At 57.1% G+C, this 17,109-nt stretch overlaps 1 protein-coding gene across 3 annotated transcripts in view; it reads left to right on the plus strand.

The window, feature by feature from the left end:
* Nucleotides 1-17,109, plus strand: part of ABCA2 (ATP binding cassette subfamily A member 2) — a 140,000-nt gene that overhangs the window by 47,836 nt on the left and 75,055 nt on the right. For all 3 annotated transcript variants that reach the window (XM_073313792.1, XM_073313793.1, XM_073313794.1), the window contains exons 2-3: nucleotides 10,053-10,146; nucleotides 15,935-16,046. In XM_073313792.1, coding sequence (XP_073169893.1) covers nucleotides 10,053-10,146; nucleotides 15,935-16,046 — 206 coding nt within the window. The remainder of the gene's footprint in view (nucleotides 1-10,052; nucleotides 10,147-15,934; nucleotides 16,047-17,109) is intronic.

A 17,109-nucleotide genomic window follows, 5' to 3' on the forward strand; every position in this document is an offset into this window, starting at 1 on the left:
CCCAGCCTCAGGCCTCCATCCAGACACATATGTCAAACACATGATGATAAATTCTGAAAATCTTATTTCATCATATAAAAGAAAAGGTTCTCCTGACCCCAAAGGACCAAGCTCCAGACCCAGGTCAAATAATAATTTAGATCTTACCCCAAATACATGCTTACAGTCAATTCTTATTAACTAAACTAAAATTTATTAAAAAAGAAAAGCAAGCGTGTTGGTTAAAAGATCAATATACATAGACTTGAGTTCAATTCTTGAGGTTCAGCTACATAGCAGAGATGAGTTTGTAGTGGCCAAAAGTCCTTTTAGAAATAGTCCAGAGGTTATAGTCCAATGTCCATGTTCAGGGTGACTCAGTCAGTGACCGGGGATCTCAATCCTTATGGCTTAAGGTTTCCCCCTCTTGAAACCCAAAGCAGATCTGAGATGAAGAAGGATCGTGTCCCAAGGTTTTTATACATTTCCTGCAGCCTTTTGGCCTGAGAAAACAATAGGCTTAACTTTCCTTCTTCCAAACATCCTGGCAATTAGCACAGGGGATAATTTTTCCATTAAACAGTTCAGATACAGGTTATCACAGCCTTCAAAGAGACATAGACAATAATACGATTTCACTCAAGTTTCTTCCTAAATGTTTTTTGATCTTTGTATCAAAGCTATAGCAATAGACAAGACTTGTTTGCTGACATCACAAGACCTGAGCAAACATCTACTTGCATCCAGTGACTTTGTGAGCTGTAGCTCACAAAAGCTTATGCTCAAATAAATTTGTTAGTCTCTAAGATGCCACAAGTCCTCCTTTTCTTTCTTTTATCTCTAACAAAGGAGGCTTGCATTTCAAAGCTCTATTCATTTACATCTCTTCCTAAACAGTCTGTAAAGTTCCACCAAGGGTCAGGCCAGTCTGTGAGTTAATTAACTCTTTCTGGCCCTGTCACCTTTCAATGAGATATTCTATTACACTCATAATGTCACAACAGGGAAAAGATCCCCAATGCTTAGCCTGGGGTAGCCCTAAAGGACATGTAGAGCTTGCTGATTAGAGAAGCTTCTGTTACCTTTTGAAACTTAAGTTTGGAACTCACTTGTGTGTTTCTGTTTACCAGCTTTGACCTTGTAAATAACTCTCGTTTCCTTTTCCTAGTTAATAAATCTTTAGATATTTTATTATAGGTTTGACTGCAAGTGTTTTCTTTGGTGTAAGATCTAAGGTGCAGTTGCCCTGAGGTAAGTGACTGGTCCTTGGGACTGGGAGCTATCTGAATATTGCTGTGATCTCTGGTGTAAGGGACCACCTATCACAAAGGCAGGCTTACCTGGGTGGCAAGACAGAGTGCCCAACGGGACTGTCTGTGACTCCCTGTTATGGCTGTTGTTATCCTGAGGAGTTCACACTTGATACTTGGTTGGTGAAACTCAGGCAGTTTGGGGTTTGTGCCCTGCTTCTTCGCTGACTGCCCTGAGGTTGGTACTCACAGGCTGGCTTGACAGTGCGTGGGAACTCAGAAGTGCCTGGTTTTCTGGTGTGTGAGTGTAGCTGAACGTGACCTTTTGGAAAGGCGTCAGGCAACCTGAACTCCTTGTTACTAAGTCCTGGGGCAGTTAATGGGTTTAATCCTGGCTCTTGTGGTTTTAGCTTGCACCTGCAAATCACTGTGACCAGTTAAAAACTGATATAAGGATGTCCTCACGAGGCTTTGTACTGGTTTATCTGCATTGGGTTTTAAACTGCTTTAAACAAAGGCAGCTTTTGTGTGTAGATAAGAGCCAGGAGAGGGAAGAATCAGTAGGAAACTAGAAGAGGAAACAAAGAATGTGGTGAAACCTGCAAGGTGGTAGTAGGTGTGAATGGGGGAGGCTGTGAGGGGGCTGGGCAGAGCCGGGATGAATCCCACTGGGAAGAACAGCAGAGTTAGAAGGCATGAGAAGGCTTTGGGCTGGCACCAAGGGGTTGAATAAAGGGTTCCAGGGCAGCCTGGCATTGCCATGCCTCCTACAGGAATGCTCGTGGGAAGCTCCTTGCTGTGGTATGACAGCTCCAGGAGGCCTCCATGAGGCTGAGTTAATGTGACCAGGGCATGGGAGCGGAACTTGTTTCAAGGGAGGATCTGAATTGCAAATTTGGACCAAAAATAATCTGGGGCATCAGGGCGGAGAGATAGCTCGGCCCCTCGCGTGCAGCAGGCTGGAAGGAGCAGGCAGGATTAGCTCCCAGTTGGCACGCTGGGGTGGGGAGGGCTTATTGTGTGACACAAATCCGCAGAGGCCGGGACAGGCCCATGTGCAGGGGAGCTATGCCCCTGCCAGGATGAGGGAGCCTGGCTGGCAGAAACCCTTGAGGATTTGGGGTTTCCGGACAGCTGCCTGGGAGGATGCAGCGCTGCCGAGAGGAGCACTGAGGAGTGGCGAGGAAAGCATGCGCTGTTGAGGGGGTGTGTGTGTGTGTGAAGGGGGATGTCCCTTCACTCTGAGCAAGGAGCAGCAAAATCCCCATCCTCGTGTCACTTTCCCAGGCCGGTGGGGGGCAATGCCCACTCTGTAATAGTACCAGGCTGAGCGCTCGGGGGACCCTGTTAGTGCTGCTCTGTGCTCCTGGGGACCCCGGCCCAGGCCTGGGGAGCACGGGGAGCAGGTAAAGCTGAGCTGCAATTGCTGCATCCCTGTGTATGAACTCTCAGAGCTCCAGCTGGTCACACGTGCTCTCCCTGCCTCTCCCTGTCCCCTGCAGTGCATGGCCTCTAGCGGGGCCTGTGGGTGTGGCACCCCGTCCCTGCTGTAACTGACCCGATCGCTAACCCCCACTTCTTAAAGGCAAGACAAATTCCCTTGTTGCTTATAAAAGTGGGGCTCAGTGAGAATCCTGCAGGAAGGGGCTGCTTCCACCATGCATGCCCCGCTCTGCCTGTTCTGGATCCCCCGCAACGCAGCTCTGCTGCTGCCCTTAAATCCAAACCTGCAGCCCCCCGCTCGTCCTGCCTGGGGCTCTGTCACAGGTCTGGTGAGCTCCCCCATTGGCCACGTGCCAGGCAGGTGTGAGAGGAGCTAAATGCTGACTCCTCGTGTGCTTTAAGCTTAGGAGTGTGAACCGAGTCCAGGCATTGTCCTGGCTTGGGGTTCATGTGCACGAACGCTGGGAGCCGACCCTCTGTCCAGCAGCCCCTCCTGACAGCTGAGACTTCATGGCCCAACTGCCCAGCCCCTGGGACCAGGGCTGCCCCCCACCCGCCTCCAACTCTCCTGTAGCTTAAACACACCTCTCCCTGCACCCCAGCAGGTGCCTGCTCTGGGCCCCCAGGGGAGCTCCTCAAGAGATAACACGCAGGCAGATGTTGCCCAGGAGTCTAACACCACTCCTCTGTGTGGCACAAGAAACGCACAGATCAGTACAATGGGAAAGAACCCTGCCTCAGTTTCCTCACCACTCTGAAGCATTCTGGGCTGGAGTCCGAGACCTGAGAGATTGTCCTGCTGCAGCTCGTGGCCTGACTCTTGAACTGTAAGATGCTCTCTCTCTCGATCTGCTTGCTTTCTCTGACTTTCCAGCACCTAAACTGACCCATCCATTCTGCTATGAAAGCTAGCCCACCTCTTCCCCTCTGCTGCCCTGTCTCTCTGCAAAGCCTTCCTCAGGGAGTCCTGTCTAAACCCAGCTTAGCCACCTCTGGTCTTGCCTTCGTTTAACATGTAGGTCACCATAGCTAAGGAAAATCCACACCCCTGAGTGCCAGAGCTATACGAACCTCACCCCTGGTGCACACGCAGCTAGGTTGATGGAAGCACTCTTCCATCGCTCTGGCCACTGCTGCTCAGGGAGTTGGGGTTCCTAAATCAACAGAAAACCCCTTCTGTTGCCGTAGGCCGTGTCTACAGGGCTATGTTGGCATAGCTAAGCGCTGTAGCTAGAATCCCTATAGTGTAGACATAGTCTTTGCCTCTTTGGCCTGCTTTGAGAATTGTCCTTTGTCCAAACACCAGCCCCCTGTGGAGAGCTGGAGAAAACTGGTTCTCCTGCCTTCATCCCACCCCCTTAACTTCCCCCTGCTGTGGCTGTAAGGTCATTCAGGTTAACTGCTCTCCATTGTCCCTGCCAGTCTCTGCTGGATTCCACACTTACAAGAAGGCATTCGATGAGACTGCAGTTTTCCTAGTCACAAATTCATAGGATCAACCCAGATCCATAAGTGCAGTCAGATTCCCCCAAATGGTCACAGTCTCTGGGGCTGGATTTGCTGTGAATGTTACCAGATTGCAATCCACTGGTGTAAATGGGGGCAGGGCTATGGCTAATCAACCCCCCACCCCAGGATGGCCAGTCAAGGCTTGTCTGAGGTGGGAAACCCTGGGGACCTGAGCACGGCTGGTGCTGACCTCTGCCCCGGGCGGTGGAAAAGCAGGGCAAAGCTCTTTGCTGTCATCTTTACAACCACGTCCTGCCAGGCAGCTGCGAAGGGTGTGAATGCAGCTTTAACACAGCCTGAGAATGGGAATGAGCCAGTTGCTGTGTGCGATTTTCTGTTATGGGAGAAAACAGGCTGAAGGGAGAAAGGCACGTACTCAGGTGTGCCTTAGCTCCCAGTATTGGGACTAATAGAAATGTTTCCCTCTAGCCCAAGAGGTGGTTAAATCTCAATCCAATAACCCAATCTCACCTTCAATTGGACTGAGGTTGTCAGCTCTTTGGTCTGTGTCTGTACAGTGCCTAGCACGGTGGGGGCCCTGCTCCATGGTTAGGGCTCCTCGGTTCTACCATGATACAGATAATAGGTGAGTAAAGTGACTTTCATGGGAGTAAGAAACAGGAAGGAACATAAGTGATTGTGTGGACACTTTAACCTGGTGCCGGCATCTCCCAGCTTCACCCCACCTGAGGAGTGTCTCCCTCTGCTGCCAGGTAGAGTCACCCTAGTTCTTAAAGCTGTGCGCCTGTGGCCTGTGTTTTGGAGTAGGGGTGCCAGTTCCATCCCTGCCGCCTCTGGGACGGCCCATGCCTGCCGGGGAGCAGGGTGGTGACAGCGGGGAGCTTGCTGGGGTCTGTGGATTCCTTATGGTGCCTGTGATTGTTTGAGCACCAGGATTCATATATTCAAGGGCCAGAAGGGACCACTGTGATCAAGTCTGACCTGCGTAATGCAGGCCAGAGAACGGCCGCCAGATAATTTCTGGAGCGGATCCTTTAGAACAGTGGTTCTCAATCAGGGGTCTGGGGCACCCTAGGGGGCCACGAGCAGGTTTCAGGGGTCCGCCACGTAGGGCCAGTGTTAGACTCACTGGGGCCCAGGGCAGAGACCTGAAGTCTGAGCAACATAGCTTCGTGGGGGCCCCTGTGACATGGGGCCCTAGGCAATTGCTCTGGCTTTTATATGCAGAAAACCAGTTGTGGCACAGCTGGGTTGTGGGGTTTTTTTATAGCGTGTTGGGGTCGGCCTCAGAAAGGGAGAGGCTGAGAATCCGTGTGTTAGAAAAACATCTAGTCTTTGATTTAAAAGGGAAGGCTGGGTACTTTGATGCAAAGTCACGTGGTCTCATAATAGTCCCTGTCGACCCCTCCATACCCTCTGTGGGAGGCCCCCCTAGGTGTACCCTACCTGCGCTCCCTATGGCAACGGGACACTGGGCCTGGGGAGGGGCTATATGTCCTCAGTGCCAGGCGGTGGAAGCAGATGAATGTCCTATGAGAGCACGCCAGCTCTGGGCATCACATGCAGCCTTCACCCACCCTGATCTCCAAGTCCAGATGCTGTGTGGGCCTTTCCGCTGGGTTTCTGGGCCGTGCCTCGAGGGAGAGCTGCTGGGAGGGGGGGGCTCGGTTTCTCAGCCTGCAGCATGGGACCTGTCAGAACATCTCCAGTGCTTATCAGCACACGAAACGAAAGGGCCGAGAGGGCCTGGATTACGTAACTGCAGCCACCCTTTGCAGCGAGCACACCCGGCGTATTTAACCCAATTAGCGGCCACGCGGCTCGGGTCTGGCCCCAGGGGCGGCAGCTGCCTGCTGCCGATTGGGCTCGCTGTGATGCTGGCTCGTCTTGCACACTGGGCCGGGCCAGGCTGGGCAGTGCTATGATGGGAGACTTCCCTGGAAAAGCTGGGGTGCTGGTGTCCCAGTAGGGGGCGCAGCTGGGGGTGAGTTGAGGTGGAGGGTGCCAGGTGGCATGCTGGAGCCGCTGGAGTTTCCAAGGCTGGAGGATGGAAAGTGGCTTGTGCTAGACACCCAGCCGGGGAGGGGGGCGATACCAGCCATTCAGGTCTGACCCTTCTCTGTGTTTCACAGCCAGCGGGCCCCAGCGGGCATGGGGGCTGGTCCCCCTTTTCCACCACGGCAAGCTCACTCGTCTAGTTCTCTGTTTTCCCCCTCTGCTCTCCCTGCTTCTCTGCTCTTTTCTCCTCGTGCCAGCCTCATCCTCCCCATGGTCGGCTCCCCCCACAGCCACCTTTGTGGCCACCCCTCATGCCTGAACCTCCCCAAATGGCTCTGTAAGGCCTGGCCCCTGTGAGCCTTCAGACCCCCTTCCCAGGGCTCCCTTGTACCATAATGCTGGTCAGAAATTCGCCATTGCCTAGCGAGGCGGTTGAGGGGCAGATGGGGAGAGCAGATACTGGTTTATAGAGCTCATTTGCCCACCCTGAGAGAACCCCAGGAAATGCCCCCCCGCCACCACTAACCTGAGCTTCTCTGTGCCCCTGAGAGCTGGCCGTGTCTCAGTCCCTTTGGTCAGTGCTGGCCTGGCGCAGCAGAATGCTGCCGTGATACCCGTGCTGACAGCCAAGATCACAGTGCAGCCGGGGTGGGCATGGAGACGTGGCTGGATGGTCTGTGGGAAGAGGCTGAGACCCACCAGTTCAGGTCACAAGTGATGAGAACAAGTTGAGTTTGAAGAGCCAGCTGAGATTTTGCCAGCTGTCTATCGGGTTCGGACACCCCGGTCTGAGCCTCCAGCCATGGGAAATCTTAGCCATTCGTTATTATGGGAACGCACCGTACCGGGGAACCTGTGTATTTGAAATGATTCTCTTGCCATTCTCTGATTCCAGCCTAGTGGTGAGACCAGGAAACTTGGGGTCAGGGCTCCCGCGTTTCATGCCCAGCTCGGACATTGGGTGTGTCTCTGCTGCAGGTGGGAAGGTGCTCCCTAGCACAGGAAGATGGCCGTGTTCGAGCGAGTGTGCTGAGGATCGCATTTTGGCTCAGGCTAGCTACCCGCGTGCTTAGCCGGCTGGCCTGAGCCACCGTGGCCACGGTGCTGCTTTTAGTGCACTTGCTCGAGCAGAGCTAGCATGTCTGGCTACCCGCCCTAGGAAGCACACTCCTAGCCACGCCCCCTCGCTCACCACGTGATCTGCAGCCCCTCGCTCTGCCTTTCTGTGCCTCGGTTCCCTCTCTGGACGAGGCTCCTTTGCTTTTCTGTGCCACCTCCCATCCATGGACTCCATAGCCCTCTGCCTTCCCTACCTGATCGGTAACATCCTTCTCCCCATTGCAGAGGGGGAAACTGAGGCACGGAGCTGAGAAGGCCAGGCTTTGTGTGAGCACCACAGATGGAACCAGGGCTCCAGCCAGCCGGGTCTGGGTGCTAACTACTTAGCCCATGGTTCACACTGCATGCACGTGGGCACGAAGCATTTGTGGGAAGGGGAGGAAGGAAATGAGAGCTTCTGACTGGCTGGATCCCATGTCAGTGCTGTGAATGCTGCATCCATCCAGCACTGCCTGGCAAAGCTTCTGGCAGAATCGGCTCCAAAGCTTGCCGGGGTGGGGGGAGTGGAGAGAAACGCTGTGTCCCCAGAAGCCTGCTGGGGGATGGACAGAGCTGGCTCACCTCCGTGCAGCCCACGTGCATGCAGGGAGCTGATGGAAACGCTCCCCAAGCTGCAGGTGCTGTTCTGTCTCCCCCAGCAGTTCCTGTCTGAGGCTGACTCATCTGCAGGAAGCCGGTCACGAGCTGGCCAATCAGCGAAAGCCGGGCCCCGGCTGGCTGGCATGGCTTTTCATTGTCCCCCGTGGAGCCGTGCCTATGCATGCAGATCCCGCTTTGTTTCCACGTGGAGGTGCACGCACACTTGGACCTGTGGTGAATCAGACACCAAGGGTGCTTGCCTGAAACACCCCCCCACACACACACACGTGTGCATCATTGCTTGGATTCAGGTGCACCTATGTTTTCACACATGTTCCCATGCACGCACCTGACCGCCAGGATCTGCTCTCAGTTCCTTCCATACAGGCCACCGGTAACATGGGCCCAACAAGGCTGCCCTGGGCTGGGGCTCCCTTCCCCATGCCCAGCCCAGTGCCTCTGGATTTGTCGCCGCGTTGGATCTGGCGGACGGGTTCTGAGGTGCTGCCCAGTCTCTGTTGCTGTTTAACTTCCACGCCTGTGCGCTGATGAGATTAGCGCCTGCCACATGGCGTTGATTGCTCCACCGGGTAGGCACCGGGGCGCGGTTGCCAGGAGAAATGCTGACACGCTGCTGTCTGACTCCCTGCGTCAGCCCTCCTTGCTGAGCCACGGCTGGCAGGGCCACGGCTCCTCCAGCCACAGTACCCTGTGGGGGGCTGCTCCTTCCATCCCCTCTGGGGGAAGCCCCGTGCCAGGGCAGGCCTCTGGTCTCTCGGGCCCTGAGATCAATAGCCCCAGCATTTGACACTTGAGCCTTTGCGTGGAGCTGATAGCACTAGGCTTTCAAGAGAGACTCTTGTCAGCAGCAGACACCCCAGATTCACCCACTTCTCAGCTTTGTCTGTGCTACTGGACTCTGCTGGCCCCCAGTCTCACCCTCCTACAGCCCCCCTCCCCTGCGCTTCATCCCATGCACCAAACTCTCCGGCAGCCTCCCCCATCATCTCCCTGCAGTCACTCCACTGTGACCCAGCAGCCAGATTCTCCCTCAGTTTTATTCTCCCCCTCCCACTGCTCTTCCCATACATAGCTCTGCCCCTCAATTCTCACTTGCAGCCCCCCTGCTATCCCAGCCCTGTCCCCCACCATCTCTGCTGGTGTCCCTCAATCCTGGCCCACAGCCTCTCTGCTACTCCAGTTCTCGCGGTGGGTGGTGGCAGGTGTTAGGATGCTGATGAATATCCACAGGCACTAGGCTGAGATCCCCCAAATTCATGTCACTTGTGATCCAAGATGGATTTGATGTCTGGTGTCCATCCAGCAGGTGAAAGGCACCTAGGTCCAGATCCTCAAAAGTATTTAGGTACCTAACTCCCATTAGATTCATTATCCTAAATCAGGGCTGGGACCGAGGGGTTCGGAGGGCAAGAGGGGGATCAGGGCTGGGGCAGGGGGTTGGGGTGTGGAGGGGTGGTTCAGGGGTACAGGCTCTGGGTGGCGCTTACCTCAAGCAGCTCCCAGAAGCAGCGGCATGCCCTCTTCCAACTCCTATGTGGAGGCGTGGCCAGGCGGCTCTGCTGCGCACTGCCCCGTCCACAGGCACTACCCTTATTTCTCCCATTGGCCGCAGTTCCCAGCAAATGGGAGCTGCAGGGGCAGCGGCAGCATGCGGAGCGGAGCCCCCTGGCTGCCCCTATGCATAGAAGCCAGAGGTAGGACATGCTGCTGCTTTTGGGAGCCGCTAGGAGCAGCCCCTGACCCTGCTCCCCGGCTGCAGCGCCGGAGCAGGGTGAGCGCCAGACCCCACTCCCAAGCTGGAGCTGGAGGGACGGATTCAAAAGGCTGGTGGGCCCGATGCGGCCCACAGGCCGTAGTTTGCCCACCCCCATCCTAAATACTTCTGAGCCGTGCTGAGCTGCTTGCCTGCATGTGGGTACGCCAGGATGCCCTGGCGTTGAGACGCTTGGCTTGTGTCTCGTCTCCTGCTCCCCAGCTGCTGTTGGTCCAGGGAAGTCAGTGGGTCCCACTGGGAGTGTGCGCACTGGGGAGCGATCTCAGTAAATGGGGGTAACGGAGCAGAGTTGGCTCCCAAGAAACTGAGCAAAAACTGTGCTGATTGGATGGATCCTACAGAAAGTGGGGGGCAGAAAACCTGCCTTGTAGCCCCACCCTGAACCTCATGGTCTCCTGTGCTTTGTGTTTTGTCCTCAGTGGGTGCTGGCCTTTGAGATCTTCATCCCCTTGGTCCTCTTCTTCATCCTCCTGGGGCTGCGACAAAAGAAGCCCACCATCCCCGTGAAGGAAGGTGAGTGTGGGCCGTGGTGATGATGCCAGGATGCTCTGGAGGGCAATGCCCTGCCTTCTAGGGGAGGCGTGTGGGAGAGAAGTGGGGGGGCTGGGAGTGAGACCGGGAAATACCCCCCAGTGACAGCACAGACCCCCCAGCCATCGTCTCCCTCTCAGCCAAGCAGATCCTTCCTTTGGAGAGCCCTCCTGGGGAGGGCTTGGGCACTGGGCAGGGAGGGGGCTCATTGGGAGACCCGGGTGGGGATGAGCCGGGGGTCAGCGTGTGCCGGCCCAGTGGAAGGGTCTGGTGGTCGAGGTGGGCAGTGGCTCCGGGGCCAGAGGCTGCAGGGATCCGGAAGGCGGGATGTTCCTCCTGGAAACCTGTGGTCACCCTGTCAGTGCAGCTGCAGCAGGGGGTGGGGGTGCAGCGCAGAGACAATGGAGCAGAGCAGGGGCATGGGAAAGCGGGTCCCCACTGCTCCTTGGGGCAGCTCACAGCCCCACCCTTCTGGTAACCCACTTCCTTGCAGCCCCCGGCCAATTGGCTATATCCCAGCCCCCTCCCTGCACTGACCTCCTCCGGGGGCACTGAGAGTGTGCCCCACAGGGGCTAGCAAGCTGGAGGGGCCTCTGCCAGCCCATCCCAGCTGCTCCTTGGGCAGACAACCTTGGGCTGAGCGGCATCGTTGTACACTTGGGAAAGCAAGGCAGAGAGCCTGGCATGGGGAGGGTAGCTCCTGGGGGTGAGCCCCTTTCCCCCAGGGCTGCTGGCTGGCTCCCCTCGATCAGGGTGGGTGTCGGATCCCCCCTCCAGCACCACCCGTGCTGCTCGTGGGCTGAGCCTTACTACAAAAAGTAAGCGAACAAAAAGTTCGCTCAGGGGGTGCCAGAGGGACCATGGGGGACCTCATCAGAGTGGGAGGCCCAGAGGCTCTGCTTGCCCTTGGCCACAGCAGGGGCTCGTGGAGGGGCAGAGATACGGGTGCTGGGAGGGGGCCAGCCCCCTCGCTGACTGAGGGTGACTGAATTCCCAGCTGGCCTGCCGGCAGGATCCCCACTCGCCGTCACCAGTCTCCAGCAGTTGGGCATGTGCTAGCTCCTAACTGAATCTGGGGGTGGGGCTGGAAATGAGCAGCCTGGCTGGCTGTGCCTGGAGCTCCCCCCTGCTGCCAGTTCCTGGGCAGCCGGGGCAGCAGCTGAGTGGGGGCGGGGGCATAACGGACAGCCCCCCTCCATAGTAAACTCGAGCGCTGAGACCTCCTGTGGGCCTCCCCCACCCCTCGCCCAGAAGGACAGTCAGAGACCGGCTCAGCTGCATGCAGCACAAGGGGGCCTGGATCCCCCAGATGTCCAAACCACGCACAGGGGAGTGCAGCCTTGGAGAGGAGCCAATAACTCGGGCAGGCCAGGGCAGTGTGGCTGCTCGCACCCTGCCTAGGCTAAGCCAGCTGCTCACTCAGACCATGCAATTCCGGCTAGCTCTTCCCAGGGGCCGAGCTGTTGCCTGGGGCTTCCCTGCCCCCACCTGACTCCAGAGAGCTTTGTAAAGTGGCTGCATTGTCCACTGCTCCAGTTCCCCAGGGCTGGTGCGGCCCCTATGGATAAGAGCTTCCGGGACCCCCTATGGAAAAACAGAGCTCCAGCAGATTCCTCCTTCCCGTGAGAATCCAGGGCTCTCCCCGGGGCTGGCAGGGGATGCCGCGCTGCAAGGCACCAGGGCAGCTCCCCACAGGCTGGGCCACCCCAGCATGACGAGGGTGGAGACTGGCATGCAGGGGCAGGAATTGCCAGCCCAGGTTTTATCATTGTGTTACGGTAGTGTCTAGACTCCCCGAATGCCATTGGGACCCCATTGTGCCAGGCGCTGCACAGACCGAGCGCCCCGTCTGAATAGACAAAGGGGAAACTGAGGTGAAAGTGTCAGACAGCAAGTCAGTGGCAAAACCAAGAACTGAACCTGGGTCCCGATTCCTAGTCCGGTGCCCTATCCACTAGGCTGTGCTGCCTGCCTGGCTCACAGCAGGGCTCCCGCTGGGCCAGCATCTGTTGGCGTGAGCGGCCAGCTCCAGTGGCTTCAGTGGAAGGGGCAGGAGACCCCGCAGGGGGCGGCGATGGAATAACCAGCCCCCCAGGGGAAGTCCTTCCTTGCCCCATTGTCAGGCTGGCAGGTGCCTTGATGCAGGGGTTGGCATCCCTGCCAGGGGAGGAAGCTGGGGGAGAGGGATGGAAGCTGGCAGAAACAGTGGCTGCAGAATGAGGGGCCAGCCAAGAACCCCAGGATGGAAGGTGTGTTCCAGCAGGCTCTGCTCCTCACTATTCCAGAACCCCACCCCATCCAGACCCCCCACCCCACATCCCCAGCAGAGAGCTCAGCCCCGGCTGCTGCCTGGGGAAATGAAGCAGGCTTCGCTAGGGCTTGATGGGGGTTGGGCGGACATGGGAGGAAGAGAGGGATGGGGCAGAGTGGAAGGGGCCCTGGGACACAGCAAAGTGATGCCCTGGCTCCCTGGGAGTGGGGCAGGCCGTGCTGTAGGGTAATGGTGTCTTGAGCCTGTGTGGGCGCTGGCGAGGAGGAGCACCCAGCCAGGCTGTGACTGCCCGTGAGCCGGGGCCCCCATCTTTGACTTGTGCTCTTTGTTTTGTTTTTCTCTCACACACGTTCTCTTTTTCTTTTCCCATCGTCACTCCCCTGTCTGCCTCTCCTCCACTGCCACTGCATGCTCCAGTCTGTAAGTTGTGGGTTGGGGTGGCGCTCCCACTCTCCCCTTTGGCAAAGCATTCTGGGAAATGGCAGCCATGGTGGCCCAGCTTTCTCGGCTGCTTTGACTAACACACATTTACTTAACCTGAGCCTTCACCCCTCCTCCTCCTCCTCCTCCTCCCACCCCCGCGGGGACTGGTGAAGAGGAATCTGCCCAGTGTACCAGAGCCAAAGGCTCTGTTCTGGGTTGTGCCATAGACCCACCATCTTTCCTGGAGTCCCCCAGTGCCATGGTCAGCCCAAGCTTCTGATTCGGCCACAATTCTCATTCCCTGGCTCCACACGTTCCTCTCTGTCGGACCCCATTACATGGCCAGCCCCCTTCCTGAGTTTAACAGCTGCGGAGCTTGGCTGGGTCGAACAGGTTCTGCCCATTGGATCATGGGCTCTGCAGGGGTTAAAGCAGGGACCCAGCTGTGGAGGAGGGGGAGGGTGGGGGAGACTGGTTTCCTCTCCCCCTCCCCTCCATCCCCATTGCATTCCCCCTTGGGGCAAACTGTGCTCTAACCCGGGTAAGAAGCAGCGCACTATCCCTGTCTCTCGCATTTCCTTGTGTGTCTGGGGTGGGGAACTGGAGACCCCTCGCTGGGTTCATCTGCACCGTGACAGTGACTGCCATGGGGGACCTGGTAACCGCATGCTTGTTCCCGAAGTGCAGATAGCCTGGCTCCTACTTGTAGCCTCGGCAGAGCTGACCTGTGCGAGACAGCGTCCTGGGGCTGTGTGCCAGCCTGCTCTGTGCAAGGCTCTGGGACACGGGGAGATGCCACCAACACTGGAAGACTGAACCCCAGCGGAATCAAGCCTGGGGACAATTGTGTTGTAACTGGGACCTCGATAGCATTGCTTTTACAGGGTGGCTGGGCCCTGTGTGCGTGCGGGTGTGTACGTACATGGATAGGTGGGTGGGTGTCTCTCTCTTTCTCTCTCCAAGAGGTAAAATACTTTGATTTTTTTTTTAAACATGTTCCAATGCACTTTGGGCCTGGCCCAGGCTGTTCTGACCCAGTGCAGGCTCATGTGGGTTTAACCCCCAGGGTTGAGTTGGGTTGTTTCAGGTGGGCAGCCAGGGCCCGCTCCCACACAGTGTGCCCATTATTTCCTCTGCAGTGCAAAGCCCCTTTCTGATTCTCCCCTCGGGCTCTCCTGAGCTGCTGTCCGTGGTAGATGACTCTGTCCCTGATCCCCATCACCCCAGCCTGCTGCGGGCTGGTATCCCACCTGCTCCGCTGCTTGGCACCACAGCCTTTCTGCATCCCAGTCTGTCCCGAGGCTCCCGGATCTGTATCCGTGTGTGTCTCTTCACCAATCCCTGCCTCTCTGCAGTGCCTTCATGAACACAGCCCTTTGTTCAGCCCTAGCTCCACTGTGGAGGTGGGACGAGAGGGGGTGTTTAGAGCCACTCTTGGCTCTAACCACATTAGTGAACAGAAGCCAGGAGTTAAGGTTTCTTATTTAAGCTGAGTGAACCGGTTGCGACGGAGCCCTGTCTCTGCTGATCCAGGCCTGGGTTGGGGACTGGAATAGTTGTGCCAGCCCCACTTCCCACAGCCCCTCCAGTGAGAGTTCGCTGCTGAGTAACTGAGCAGTAGGACAATGTGACGGTCCTGATGAGTGACTGGAGATGGAGGGGACTGGAGGGGATGCTGTCCGACCCCGTCTCCCCACCCCGCCCACCACACAGGGTGACTGCAGCTGGGAGGGGGCTCTCCACCAGACCCCATCTCCCCCCACCACACACCTCAGCTCAGATGGGAGAGGGCTCTCCAGCAAACACTGTCTTCCCCCACCCCAAACCTTGGCACAGAGGGGAGGGGGCTCACTGCCAGGGCCCACCCTGCTCCTTGTGAGCAGAGAGTTGGGATTATTAGCAGCTCTTGGTCGCTAGTCCAGTCCCCTCTGGATCCCTGCCTGATGTCCTCGCCCCTCCGGTGACTCTGCTCCTGCATGCCACTTGCCCCAGCATCCTTGGATGTGGGTGCTTCCATTCCACCTGTGGTCCTGCCCCAGCAGCAGTGGGGTCATGCCGTGGGCATGAGAGCCAAGCCCAGCTGTGTCCCTGGAGGGCTTCCATTGGCTCACCGCCCTCCCCTACCTGGGACACATCAGCTGACACCCAACCGCACTCTGGTTCTGCTATTTTAATTTGGAATATTTGGCTCGTTCTGGGAACAGCGATCGCATGAGACAGGAACCTGGGGAGATGCACTGTCGGGGCTGGGGGATGGCCCAAAGTGGGGAAGGGCTGTGTCTTTGCTAGCCAGGGCTGATGGTGGAGCAAGGTCGCTTGTTAACATCCTCACTCCCCTTCACACGCTCTCATCCCAGGTGTCTCCTCCTCCCTGCCTCGCCATTTCTGCTTCCTAATAAAACGCCCGTGCTTCGCCTCGGCCAGCTGCAGCTTGAGGGAGCCAGGCAGGGGTGCCCCAGGGGCTTGTAGCACCGGCTGCTCTCACCTCTGCCCCATTCACCCTCCACCTTTCTGAAAATCAACCCTACAGCTGAGATTCGCTACTGGGCCAATCAGAGCAGCCGCTGGGTTCTCAGCTTCCCCGGGGGCAAAGGTCAGACATCACCCCCCTGCTTCTTGGGAGCTGGGGGCCTGGGGAGCGCTCAGGGCATCGAGGGGTGGCAGGCCCCTGCAGCTGGGACCCAGGGGGCTTTAAAACTGCTCCGGGGAACTGGAGATGAGCCTAGCGCCCCACGTAGCTGTGGGGCCTGGCCCCGCATGAGAAGGGCCCTGTGGTGGGACCAGCTGCCCCGTGCAGGGGCCTGGTGAGAAAGCAGGACTGGCTCCTGGATGCCGAGGCCGGGGAGACCCACTGGACACCTCACAGAGGCTAGCATGACAGAGTGGGGCTCCATAACCTCTGATCTTTACCCTCTGACCTTCCACTTGGAGATAACATACTAGCCAATAATCGTACTGATCCAACACTCATGCTTCTTTTTGAACTGGGTGTCTGTCTCCCCTGCACCTGTCCCCCACTTCCCTCTCCCCCTGTATCTTTCCTCTCTCTCTTGTACTGTCTCTCTCCCTCTCCAGCTTTCTACACAGCAGCCCCTCTCACCTCGGCTGGGATCCTGCCGGTGATGCAGTCCTTATGCCCCGATGGCCAGAGAGATGAGTTTGGATTCCTGCAGTATTCCAATTCCACGTGAGTCTGTCCCTTGCCTTGATGGCTTGTCTGTTTGCCTTAGGTCCGTTTTGTGAGGAGCGCGTGTGCAAACACACGCACTCTCTCTCGCTCGTGCTGGCTGCTTACTGATTTAAAAGGACGCTGTTTGAAATGGCTGAAGGTGGGTTTCTGTCTAGCTGGGAGAGGAAAGGGTTAAATCACAGGACTGCAACATGGCCTGGGCGAGTCACTTCCCCTCATGTGCCTGTTTCCCCATTTGTAAAGCAAGGCTGATACCCGCTGGCAGGATTATTGAGGTCCTCTTTCTAAGTGACTAGATTCCTAGGCTGACAGCCCTGCAGAAAGGCAGAGTTGTTCATTGGGACTGAAGCACTGATAAAGTTCCATTTATTTTTTACCCTCTGCTGCTCTTTGTTCCCTGGGTGCCCACCTCTCCTCGGAGAAGATGAAAATAGACCCACCGCTTTCAGTTTTTGGCCTGCATACGCCAGCACAGCACTGGGGTTAGTGCTTGAATCCAGGCGCGTTCCTGGCCCATGAGAGCCTTCGCTTTTGGGTTGGATCAGTTTTGAGTTGTGAACTGCCCTCCGTTCACCATCCTCCGGTTTTCGTTTGTCCAGGAGCCTGGGAATACAGTGGGGAGGGGACCCTCTCGCCATGTGCCCGATTCGTGCTGGGCGATTGACAAGGGGAAGAGCCAGTTCTGGGTAGACGTGTCCTTTCTGAGCTGCTCCCAGCAGGATGAAATCGCTCCCTCCCTTTGGGATCTGCTGCAGCTGAGCGATAGCTCCCTGGACGCTGCTATGGCTCTTGCCTGCCTCCATTCATTTCCTTGGCCAGAATTCCCCAGTGCCCACCTTCCCCAAATCAGACAGGACCATGCCCCCTGCTTGAACCTCTCATCAGTGCTGCTTGGCTGGCTTGGCCTTCCGCTGGGAGCAAGAAGGAGTGTTGTTGCTCTGGGAGGGCTGGCGGGTGGTCTGGGGGAGCAGGCGGGCCTCCAGCGAGTAGTGCTGGAGTGCTGAGTGTTGCTCGCAGGCCCACGTGGGCCCGTGGCAGCTGGCTGGCTTCCCTTGCTGAC

This window comes from Lepidochelys kempii, chromosome 16 (genome assembly GCF_965140265.1).
Source record: "Lepidochelys kempii isolate rLepKem1 chromosome 16, rLepKem1.hap2, whole genome shotgun sequence".
In the NCBI taxonomy this organism is placed as follows: domain Eukaryota; kingdom Metazoa; phylum Chordata; order Testudines; family Cheloniidae; genus Lepidochelys; species Lepidochelys kempii.